Below are 12856 nucleotides of genomic sequence, written 5' to 3'. Positions count from 1 at the left end.
AACACGGCGGAGACACACGGTCACGTCCACTCTGCTCCCCGTGGTGCCGTTTTGGCTACTGCTCTGTTACTTTGTGTTATGTGTTTGTAAACATAAACTTACCTAAGCCAGAGTCAGCCAGAGACACAGAATAACACAGAGATTCTAACAAGCAGTATAATAAAGGACAGCTACAAACGGTTGCTGTTTACTACGAGCCAGCCACCGTGCTGGGCCACACTTCATTTACCTGCAACCATTGTAAGTCTCATGCTGCAGGTGAAGAATTTAAGCGGGGAGGGGCAAGATAGGGGTAGGGGATTAAAAGGTACAAACTGCTATGTATAAAATAAATAAACTGGGGCCTCCCTGGTGGTGCAGTGACTAAGACGCCATGCTCCCAGTTCCGGGGCCTGGGTTCGATCCCTGGTCAGGGAACTAGCTCCCACATGCTGCAACTAGGTGTCCAAACTCCACAACCTAAGATCCCGCAGGCCCCTGCAAGCCATAGCGAAGACGGACAAGCCTGCAGGCAGCAGTTAAGACTCAGCACAGCCAAATAAATAAAGATGAAAAATAAATAAACAAGCTACAAGGATCTATAGTACAACACAGGGAAAGCAGCCAATATTTTGTAACAACTACCAATGGAGTCCGACCTTTAACAGCTGTTTTCTAAGTGAATTAGTTTTCAGCGGCGCTGGGTCTTCATTGCTTTCTCTAGTTTCAGCAAGCGGGAGCTACTCTTGCTTGAGGGGTGAGGGCTTCGCCTCACGGAAGCAGAGTACGGGCCTCACGAGTTGCAGTACAAGCTCTGTGGCGTGTGGAGGCTTCCCGGACCAGGGGCCGAACCCGAGTCCCCTGCACGGGCAGGTGGGTTCTTATCCAGAGTCACCCAGAAAGTCATAAAAATTGTTAACCACTATGCTGTACATCTGAAACTTAAATAATACTGCCTATCAATGATACCTCAATGAAAAAAATAAATAAAGGTGTTCAGGCTTAGAGTTTAAGTCGTTATCCTGGGTTCTATGGAAGGCGTGAAGTTGGGACTCAAACATCTGGTGTCTGACACCCAAGCTGTGCACTCCATGACCCAGTGCCAGACACAAGCAAGAAGTCTGAGCCTGTGAACACAGGATGGACCACAAGATGAAGGTGATGTGATGGATCAGATGAAAGGAGGGAGAAGTCAGACCTGACTTCCGGGAATCTTCTCGGGGATTTTTAAAAAATTAATTTCTATCAGAGTATAGTTGTTTTATGATGTTAGATTCTTGCTGTACAGCAAAGTGAGTCAGTCTTAGGTATACACATATCCCTCTTCTTAAAAATTTATTTACTTTTAACTGAAGGATAATTACCGTGCTGTGGGTTTCTGCCATACCTTAACATGGATCAGCCACGGGTACACACACGACCCCTGCCCCGAGCCTGCACGATCCCTCTGTTTTAGACGTCCTTCCATTTAGTGAGCGCGGAGCACGGAGCTCCCCGCGCTGTAAGGAGGCTCTCCTTAGCTATCTATTTACACACTGTGTATGCGTGTCAGTTTCTGGGAGGTTTCGGAAACGCTGGGGTAGGCTCGCCGGGTGGCAGCGTCCAGAAGGGGCCTTGCAGCCTCAGGGGGCTTCCCAGGTGAAGGAGCCGCCTGCCGACGAGGAGAGGTCCCTGGGTCGGGGAGACGCCCTGGAGGAGGCGCGGGGCCCCTGCGGTGTCCTCCCGGAAAGCCCCGTGGGCGGGGGGCCCGGCGGCTGCAGCCCACGGCGCCCAGAGTCGGACACGGCTGAGCGCCTCGCACCCGCCCCGCGGGCCGGGGTGCAGTCAGGCCTCGGGCGGGCGGCAGCCGCTCTGCGGAGCTGGAGGCGGCTCCACACGGGCCTCCGTCAGGACAGCAGAGGCCCCCGCAGCCCGGGCTCTGCCCGACGCCGAAGCCTGCGCTGGTCTCTGCAGGCGGAACCGGAGCGGCGCCTCTGGCCCCGCGGAGGGCGCGAAGGCTCGGGGCCCGCGGCGCCACGCAGGCGCGCACGGCCGGCGGCCCTGCAGAGCCCGTACCTACAGAACGTGTCCCCTGTCACCCGGGAGTCATGACCCAGCCCCAACTCCCGCTTTGTAAATCTCTTAACCGTCCCCTCCAACTCACGCACTGCCACTGGGGGTGGCCCGGTTCCCAAAGGGGAAAGAACTGCCGCCGGGAGTGTGAGCACCAGGCTTCCTGCTTCACGTGTGAAGCGCGCGCGCACACACATCGGAACACACAGACAGTCGGCGGACAGGCCTACAGCCACCTGTGGGCTCCACACTTTAGAGAGACAGGATTAAGGGGGAAGTGTCTGTCAAATGCTCCTTAAGAGGACAAGGGAAAGTCGCTCAGTCGTGTCCGACTCTTTGCGGCCCCGTGGACTGTAGCCCACCAGGCTTCTCAGTCCTTGGGATTCCCCAGGCAAGAGCACTGAGTGGGGTGCCATTTCCTCCTCCAGGCATCTTCCTGACCCAGGGATTGAACCCGGGTCTCCCGCATTGTAGGCAGACGCTTTACCCACTGAGCCACAAACAGTGGGCTGAGAGACGCTGCTCTGACTCACCGCCGCCCTTGCTCCCCAAACGCCCTTCTCGGTGCAGGCAGGACCTAGCGGGGGCCCGTGCCTTCCAAGAACTGCATCCCATTCTTGTCTCACTTTCTGTCTCTCGCTGGAGTACAGCTGTTGACAACGCTGGGGCAGGGTCAGGCGGGCAGCACCGGGACTCAGCCGTGCACATCCACGTATCTCTCTCCCCCAGACTGCGCTCCCGCCCCGGCTGCCACGTGACCCTGAGCAGGGCTCCCCGCGCGAACAGTAGGTCTCACCCACGGTAAATGCAGCAGCGCGTACACGTCCTCCGCAAACTCCCAAACTGTGCTTCCCCCCGCTCTTGCCCCCGGCAACGGCTCCACTCTGAGTTTCTGCTTTACGGAATAAACTCTCCGTGTGTGTATGTGTACACACGCCTGCATGTGTGAACACACTGCAACCATGGGCGTGAGCGTGGGCATGCGTGTGCACACAACGCACAGCTATACTTAGGTCTACCTGAGTTCTACCCATTCTTAGTGTGAGTGTGGTTTTTTTCTGGCCGTGCCACAGGGCGTGTGGGCTCTTAGTTCCCCAAGCAGGGATTGAACCTGTGCCTGCTTCCCTGGAAGCGGCCTGAACCGCTGGACCTCCACAGAGCCCCAGTCTCTACCCATCCTTTAGGTGACAGCTCAAGCACCCTCCCCGGGGACGTGCGCCTTGCCGTGCCCCTTGCCGTGCCCCACTGGCCCACACAGAGGAGAAGGCGGGCCCTCTGTTTGTCCCCGCACCTCTGTTTATACACTCCGGAGTGGAGTTCTGGGGTGGCGGTCTCTCTCCCTCTCCAGACCATAAATCCCAACCAGGCCTGACATGACGGCAGATAGCCAAGAAAGACGAACTGAACACAGAATGCGGAGCTGCCCTGTCTTCTCCAGGGCCGGCAGGGAGGGCAGGGAGCAGACAGGAGGTCGGAGCTGAGGCCCCAAGGCGCAGGCTCCCCACAGCCAGAGCCGCAGACTCTCCCGCCCGCCAGGCCCGCGTGAGCAGAGCACTGGCCCTTCTTCTCCCGGTGGGCTGAGCTCAGCCGCGCCCGAGAGGAGAGCTCAGCCCAGTGCGCCGCACGCCCGGCCTTCCCGAGCTCAACTGCAAAGGAGCCACTTTTAACCCTCATGGAACACAGCTTTCTTCACACGCGTTGACAGTCATCCCACCGTTTGTTACTCCAGTGCCCAAACGGTCTTGGCAGATTAGGAATTTGGGAGGCCAACTTGGCTTCTCTTGGTTAGGAGGCAAATTCCATGAAATATACAGGCTTTGTGGCCATGGGGAGGAAAGACCGAAAAAGCAGGATTTCAACATTTTTCTTCTATATGAGAAATAGGAATTTTTGAAAGGAGGAAAAAAAGAACACAATGACCACTAATTCCTTACTGTGACTCAGATGGTTCTGTCTCCATATAAACACACAAAGAAACAAACAGTGAAAAGAGGCCCCACACATCCACATCCATCAATTCATAACAGCAGGAAACACGAGGAGAAGCCAGGAGTCTTGGAATCCCTGTGAGAGCTGGCACGAGGCTGCATGAAAACTTGAATACCATTTCTCACAGGATTTAATTATTCCCACCAGGAAAAAAGAAAAAACTTTCCAGAAAAGAGCAAGGATATCTTTTGTTTCTTATTTGTAAATATGGCTCAAATGCCTTCACAGTGTGAAGGCTGAATGGTTTGCTCAGATAAGTGTTTGATTAAACTAGCAGACATGCATTTTTTTTTTTTACATCTTTCACTTGGATGACCCTGCAAGATCAGTCCTGGCCTAGGTGAGGGGCTGGTGCCAAGAATAAGCATTATTTATTTGACCTTCTGCAAGCAAAGGCAGGTGGATGTGTGACCACCTCAACAACTCATCTTGAACTGAATACAAATTCCCCACACAAGACACAGGAAAGGTTATGAACCACTGAGCAGCCCACAGGGGGTTGAGGTTTTGTTGGATGATATCATCTCCCACTTCCCGGGTGGCTCAGATGTTAAAGAAGCTGCCTTTAATGCAGGGGACCTGGGTTTGATCCCTGGGTCTGGAAGATCCCCTGGAGGAGGGCATGGCAACCCACTCGAGTGATCTTGCCTGGAGAATTCCAAGGACCGGGGAGCCTGGCGGGCAACAGTCCCCGGGGTTGCCAAGAGGTGGGCTCGACTGAGCGATTAACACACACAGGCCATCTGCTGAGCTCTGCCCCATGGGCTTGTAGTTTTTGAAATAATGCAATAGGAAACGTTATTAGGAGTTTGGGGCAAAGAGACCTGATTTGAAGCTAGCTGTGGCATTCACAAGCTTGGTGACCTTGAGAAAGGAGTAAGTGGGCCTCAGGTTCCTCAGGCGGGGAGGGGGGACAGTCCCACTCCTCTCTCCAGACTTGTAAGAACTATAAAAGTGATACTGGGTATGAGAGGTGTGGGCATACAGCGCCCGTGCTCAGCGAGCAAGCTCCTCAGCCTTCTCCAGAAGCACCAGCTCACTGGGTCAGGCAACACGCGTGCTTCCAGCACTTACGAAAGGGCCGGGAAGACAGCAGTTAAAGGCAGACAGGTTCTACTGGAGACAAATGATAACCTATTAGCTACTATTATCCAATTCTGATGAGTGTTACATCTTGAAAAGACAAGACATGTGATACGATAAAGAGTAACTGGAGGAAGACCAAGTCTTTAAAGGGGGCTTCTCTGAAAAACTGACGTTGAATCTGAAGCTTGAATGGCAAGCATGGAAGCAGTCGCCCAGCCTGAGACCAGCGGAGCCGCAAGTGAAGCAGGCTGGAGATGGTGTTTCCGCCAAAAGAGCCCAGATGATGGACTCCGAGGGTCATGGAAGGGGACTGGCATTCATCCTCACCATAAGGGGACGCCAGACTTCCCGGGTGGCTCCGTGGTAAGGAACCCACCTGCAGCGCTGGAGGCCCAGGTCTGATTCCCGGGTCGGGAAGATCCCCCGGAGGAGGAAAGGGCAACCCACTCCAGGATTCTTGCCCGGAGAGTCTGATGGACAGAGGAGCCTGGCGGGCTACAGTCCATGGGCTCCACGACTTGGTGATTAAACAACAAAGGGCCAACGTCAGGTGATTAGAGTTGCCTGGCACATATCTAGGCACAATCACGGCGTGTTTGTCAGTCTTCCCCGACTCGAATGGAAGACAGCTCCTAGAGGGTCATGAAAATCAAATTATGACAGAGAATGGGGCCCACATTTGGGTTCAGGCTTGACAGGCTTTTGTGATAAAAAAAAAAAAGAGATGTCATTAAAGGCTGCGATATGAAACCAAGTTTAAGTGATGTTATTAGACTGTAGCCTGTGGAATATCTTGGGGAAGGAATTTTATTCCTTTTCAACATAGAGGAAAAGAGACTAAAGAAATACAATTATTCCTCCTGGGACCATTTCTTCCTTTAGGATTTTACTATTTAGCTGCTGATATGAAGTGGACTCAGCACAGAAAGGTCAGGCACACAGAAGACACTTGGGAAGTTACTGCTTTTCTCTTCTTTCCTCCTTTCCCCGTTGTGCTAAAATGAACCAGCAGCTACTGGAATGGAATCCCTAAAGGATGAAAGAGTCACCGAGGAGGAAGTATAGGGACCAGACTCTTCCAGAGGAAAACGCACTACACGGGGAGACTCAACTCTGGATGGTTCCCGTGTTTCATGCTCCATGCTAGAACCGCTGTGCCAAGCAAAGGCCCTCCACGCCAGAGGCCTGCAGACTGCACTTGTCACATAAAAGAACTTTCAACATAAGAACAACTCCGGGATTTCCCCGGTGGCCCAGTGGTTACTGCCGGAGACCCAGGTTTGATCCCTGGGTCGGGAAGATCCTCTGCAGAATGGCAACCCACTCCAGCATCCTTGCCTGGAGAATCCCATGGACAGAGGAGCCTGGCAGGCCACAGTCCAGGGGGTCGCACAGAGCCGGAGACGATTGAGCAACTAACATTTTCACTTTCACTCCAGTGGTCAAGAATCCACCTTCCAATGCAGGGGATGTAGGTTCAATCCCTGGTCGGGGAACTACGCTCCCAGGAGCAGCAGAGCAACAAGGTCCGCGCCACACCGGGAGGCCAAGTGCGGCAACTAGGGCCTGACTCGGCAGGATTCGTAAATAAACGTTAAAGTGCCACCAAAACAATAATAATAAAATTAGTTTATTTATTTATTTATTATTATTTTTTTACTAGGTGGTAATGCTTTTTATTTTATTTTTTTTAATTCTGTATTGGTTTTGCCAAACATTGACATGAATAACTTTGATTCAAAGATGGTGATTCAACGTGAGAATTCTGATGATCCTATTACCATTATTCTCTAGGCTGGGAAAGGGAGGGGAGAGGTATGAAATAAGTATAAAAGCTTTATCAGAAAAGGTGTAATGAATTGCCTTCTTTGTTACATGGGTCCTGATTCAGACAAAACCGAAAATAAGGTTATATTTGGTGCCTCTGGTAACATCTGTTCCCTTTTTGGTGTCTTGGGACACACACGCTGCGACTGCATGAGAAGGAGGAGGTGATTGGAAGAGAAGAACAAAAACAGACGAGTGAAAACAAAGTTTCAAACAAGCGGGGGATGATGTAGAAGTCTTTGGACTGAAACACTTAAGAGGCAGTTCCGTTTACAGCTGAACTCAGGCTGGAAGCTTCCCTGGCCCGCACCTCCCGAGGTCCCTGCCGCAGCTCAGCTGCCTGAGCTGCCCCAGCTGCAGGGTCAGCAGCGCGGAGGCGCTGGGCGTGGGGGCAGGTCGGAGACCCTGCCAATCCCACCCAGAGAAGGCGGGTGATCCTCTTCACTCTCCCGAAGGAGGCATGTTCTCTGGACCTTTTCCAGAACCGCCAGAGAAGGAAATTCTAATACAGGCACGACGGTTTCGCCTCATCATGGATTAAGCACGCATGTTTGCCCAGTCTCTCAGTCATGTCTGAGAACCCGTGGACTATGGCCCACCAGGCTCCTCTGTCCCTGGGATTCTCTAGGCAAGAACACTGCAGTGGGTTGTCACGCCTTCCTCCAGGGGATCTTCCCAACCCAGGGACTGAACCCCCATCTCCTGCGCTGGCAGGTAGATTCTTTACCACCGAGCTACCCAGGAAACCTTCATGGACTAAGGGTTCCCTGTAAGCAGGCAAAGAGCTCCTCTCTGGGTCCGGAAAGATCAAGAAGCATTAAGAGGGGAACACAGCACCCAGGCTCTCCAGTCTGGGCCTGTCCTGTCCACACGAAGGTGCCCCGCTGCTGAAAACTTTCCAAGCCCCAAGGTAAACTAAAAGCGAGAAATGACAAGCATACGAAAACTTGGTTACAACACGGTTTCTGTTTCGGCAAGGAAAGGAGTGAAATTAAGCAGCCATGGTAAAAGTAGGAAAATTCCACTGGACGGGAAGGTCACAGAGGGCCAGACGCAAAGCGCCATCTACACTGGAAAGTAGGAGAACGCCGGCTCTGACCTCAGGGGCTGGCCTGGTCTCCTGGGAGAAAGTGACGTGGGAGGCAAAAGGTGGGCGCTTTGCACTGTCTTAGGTTAGCTCGGGCTGGTCGGCGGGGCTAAAGGCATCTGGCCAGAGTTTGGAGCAGCTTTTACCACCCAGACCAAGTGGGTAGGTCGCTGCCCAGGTCACTGGCTCCTTCCCCAGGACAGGCTCTCACAGGGTCAGCGCTGCTGCCCATATAGACGGAGGCTGCACACCCATGCACACTGCCCCGAAGTCAAGAGCAGCAGTGATGTGACAGGTCAGTGGGAACAAGCCTCCAGGACTGGGTTACACAAGGGCTTTTCGTAGAACTTATTTTATAACAAATGCATATGCAAAATTAGGAAATTATCTATTCATCATTTTCTGTAACAAAGTAACAGACTAAGCAAATAAATACACACAAGTAAATTATATGGAGGAGCATGGTATTCCCTCATTTTCATTAAAATAATTAATTTTAATTGGAGTGTAACTGGTTTACAATGTTGTGTTTATTTCTGCTGTGCAACATGAATCAACTATACACACACATACATTCCCCTCCTCTTGGACCTCCCACCCTGCTGGTCATCACAGAGCACAGAGCTGAGCTCCCTCTACCAGCTGTTATTTTACACATCGTAGCTTCCCTGGTGGCTCAGCTGGTAACGAATCCGCCTGCAATGAGGGAGACCTGGGTTCGATCCCTGGGTTGGGAAGATCCCCTGGAGAAGGGAATGGCAACCCACTCCGGTATTCTGGCCTGGAGAATTCCATGGATTGCATAGTCCATGGGGTCCCAAAGAGTTGGACGCGACTGGGTGACTTTCACTTTCACTAGAGTATATACGCCGCGGGTGTACACGTCACTGGGGTGTCTGTCACAGTCAGCGGTGTATATGTGGCTGTCGCTGGTGTATGTACGGCAGTGCTACTCTTCCAATTCATCCACCCTCAACCTCCCCGCCTCGCTCCTCTGTGTTCACAGGTCCACTCTCTACAGCTATGTTTCTGTCCCTGCCCTGCAAATAGGCTCATCTGCACCATTTTTCTAGATTCTATATAAAGGCATTAATATATGATATCTGTTTTTCTCTTTCTGACTTCTGACACTCTGTATCTGTCATTTTCATTTAGCCAATAGTACAACTCAAAACACATCTCAATATATTCACTCCAATACAGAGTTTGATCAAAAGCAGGCTTTTAAAACAAGGCTGTATCTTGGTCTTTTTTTGTTTTAATTCTTAGTCTTAAGATTCCATTTCAGAGTTTCTATTAAATGATATATGTTGTGTTAGATAATTTAAACAGACTTTTTCTTTGGCTCAATTTCCCAGCATTTTTAGTATGCTAATGTGCTTTTCTGTAAATTTCCGAGACAGGAATAGTGTGCAGCAGTTGAAAACTGTTTTGATCACAGAACCTCAGGACAGGATATTTTGCTGGACTCAGTTCAGTTCAGTTCAGTCGCTCAGTCGTGTCTGACTCTGCGACCCCATGGACTGCAGCACACCAGACCTCCCTGTCCATCACCAGCTCCTGGAGTCCACCCAAACTCATGTCCATTGAGTCAGTGATGCCAACCAATCATCTCATCCTCTGTTGTCCGCTTCTCCTCCTGCCTTCAGTCTTTCCCAGCACCAGGGTCTTTTCAAATGAGTTAGCTCTCCACTTTGCTGGACTAGAGAGCTGTATAATGCAAGTTTGGTAATGTAGCTCTGCTGAATTCTGTACTGCCCTACAACATACAAAAACCATTGCACACCCCACCTGAGAAACTAAGAATATAAACCATGAGTGTTATCTTCTGCAACTGACAAAAATATCCCAGGTTACCCATCAATCAGTGTAGAGATATCAAGGAGTTAATTATCAACCAACAACATCTGGAACAGTTATGCATATTAATCAATAACGATGAACTAAAATCAATGAAATACACCTGGCTAAGCAAACCAAGGTCTTTAGCTGCAATGTAAATCCATCGCTTTCCCCAAAGGAAATCTGCTTTGAGTCAAAGCTCCACGCAAGTGAGTGTACGCTCAGAAGCGAAGCACTCTGCCAAAAATAATTTATATGGAGGTACTTTACTGTGGAAACAAAATATGAAACTCTTCCCACAGGCAAGAGTCCCATTAGAAAAGGAAAAAATTCAGCCTCGGCACAGAAGCAGATGCTCCCTGCCAACTCTCCTGCTCTGGGTTCCTCGGTACCATGCCCACCGCATACAGACAGACTCGGCCAGCAAGGCGCATGGAATGTGCCCAGAGCACAAGCCTGTGAAAGGAAACTGCTTACGCTCTGTTGCTCACTCATGTCAGACTCTTTGGGACCCCATGGATTGTAGCCCACCAGGCTCCTCCGTCCATGGGATTTCCCAGGCAAGAACAGTGGAGTGGGTTGCCATGCCCTTCTCCAGGGGATCTCCCCATCCCAGCGGTCGAACCCAGGTCTCCTGCACTGCAGGCAGATTCTTTACCTTCTGAGTCACCAAAGAGACCCCTGTATGAAGGGGGTGCTCAAATCAGAGGGCAGACAGTCCCCAACCCAGCATCAATCACCCAAATTGGCAGTAATCCCTGCTCTGGGCTCATCTGTGCGGTCTAGACGGCCCACCTCTCTTGTCCAGGGGGTAAGTGCTGGGAACCAGGGCAGACCCAAACCACGCCTGCTCTGGAAGAGGGACTGACGGGCGTGGATGCAAGTGCTGCAGACATAAAGCCACAGCCTGTGGCTTTCACGTCTTCTGCACCCACCCATGATCCCAGATAAGCAAGAGATAAATGTCCCCTGTGAGGACAAAACTGTGAGATAAAGGTGTTTTGAAGCGGAAAACCAATGATCTCAATATCCTCTTATACCCGTATTTCTTTATAAATATCTATCAGTTAGTAAAGATGATAGGCAGTTACAATTTTTTTTTCCTGCTTGTGTGTATTTTCCAAAATTTTTCAATTCTATATTCATTACTTTAATACAAAAAATAGGAACAAATTTTCAAAACTCTTACACAATTCACTCAATTGTCTGATGTGTGTGTATTTCTTTGCACTTTTTCTAGTGTTTCAACATACCTAATCCATAAAGCAGCAGAATGAAATATGATGATCATTTCAGACAGGAGGAAACGGGCAATGAGATGTTATGAAACTTATTCAAAGAGCTGGTAAAAAAAAAAACAAAACAAAACACTAAACTCCTCTTCCAAACGCCATGATTTTCTTCCAAACTTCATTACTTTTCTTCCAAACTTCATTACTTTTCTTCCAAACTCCATTACTTTTCTTCTCTTTTCTCACTATTTGCTGTTTCTTATAGTCTTAATGTGCTCTGCTGGCTACATAAACACTACAAGTATGTACTCTGTGTAGAACAGAGGCAGCAGAGTTCTCATATAAGACTCAGCAAAAATACACAAGCAGCTCCTGCAGCTCAAGTCCAGAAAAATAAACGACCCAATCAAAAAATGGGCCAAAGAACTAAACAGACATTTCTCCAAAGAAGACATACAGATGGCTAACAAACACATGAAAAGATGCTCAACATCACTCATTATCAGAGAAATGCACATCAAAACCACAATGAGGTACCATTTCACGCTGGTCAGAATGGCTGTGATCCAAAAGTCTACAAGCAATAAATGCTGGAGAGGGTGTGGAGAAAACGGAACCCTCTTACACTGTTGATGGGAATGCAAACTAGTACAGCCACTGTGAACAGTGTGGAGATTCCTTAAAAAACTGGAAATACGACTGCCATACAACCCAGCAATCCCACTGCTGGGCATACACACCGAGGAAACCAGAATTGAAAGAGACACGTGTACCCCAATGTTCATCGCAGCACTGTTTACAGTAGCCAGGACATGGAAGCAACCTAGGTGTCCATCAGCAGATGAATGGATAAGAAAGCTGTGGTACATATACACAATGGAGTATTACTCAGCCATTAAAAAGAATACATTTGAATCAGTTCTAATGAGGTGGATGAAACTGGAGCCAATTATAGAGTGAAGTAAGCCAGAAAGAAAAACACCAATACAGTATACTAACGCATATATATGGGATTTAGAAAGATGGTAACGATAACCCTGTATGCGAGACAGCAAAAGAGACACAGATGTATAGAACAGTCTTCTGGACTCTGTGGGAGTCCAGAAGATTATCTGGGAGAATAGCATTGAAACATGTATATCATAATGTATGAAACAGATCGCCAGTCCAGGTTCAATGCATGAGACAGGGTGCTCAGGGCTGGTGCACTGGGATGACCCAGAGGGATGGGATGGGGAGGGGGTAGGAGGGGGGTTCAGGATGGGGAACACATGTACACCCATGGCTAACTCATGTCAATGTACGGCAAAAACCACCACAATGTTGAAAACTAATTAGCCTCCAATTAACAGAAATAAATTTAAAAAATAATAAAAAATGTTTCTGTCACTCAAAAAAAAAAAAAAAAGACTTAAGCAAAACGAAACTTTCTTTTTTCAAACTAAGTATTGGTTAAGGAGAGAAATGTAAAACAAACAAACAAAAAACCGAGGGAGATTTAGAAAACACAAACGTAGAGTCCGAGCGACGGGAAGACTCGCCCTCTTAGTTTCAACCTCACTTCGAAGCTCTTGGCTTCAACTCAACCGTGCTCAGAAAGAGCAAAGGAAAGGACAGAGGAGCGAGCGCGCGGGGAAGCAGGACCACGAGGCGCGGGGGCGCGGCGGCGCGGGGAGAGGGAGGCGCGGGGGCGCGGTGCGAGGAGATGCAGGACTGACGGGGCGCGGGCGCGTGGGCTCGCGGGGGCGCGGGGAGAGGGAGG

The 12856-nt window shown here is 49.9% G+C and overlaps 1 protein-coding gene across 1 annotated transcript in view; it reads right to left on the bottom strand.

The window, feature by feature from the left end:
• Nucleotides 1-2257: 2257 nt before the first annotated feature.
• Nucleotides 2258-12856, bottom strand: part of DEPTOR (DEP domain containing MTOR interacting protein) — an 80676-nt gene continuing 70077 nt past the window's right edge. Inside the window, exon 9 of the mRNA XM_040261708.1 lies at nt 2258-2281. Within this exon, the coding sequence (XP_040117642.1) occupies nt 2258-2281 (24 nt within the window). The remainder of the gene's footprint in view (nt 2282-12856) is intronic.

This window comes from Oryx dammah, unplaced genomic scaffold (assembly GCF_014754425.2).
Source record: "Oryx dammah isolate SB20612 unplaced genomic scaffold, SCBI_Odam_1.1 HiC_scaffold_19, whole genome shotgun sequence".
Taxonomy (NCBI): domain Eukaryota; kingdom Metazoa; phylum Chordata; class Mammalia; order Artiodactyla; family Bovidae; genus Oryx; species Oryx dammah.
This window is presented reverse-complemented; position numbering and strand designations above follow the sequence as displayed.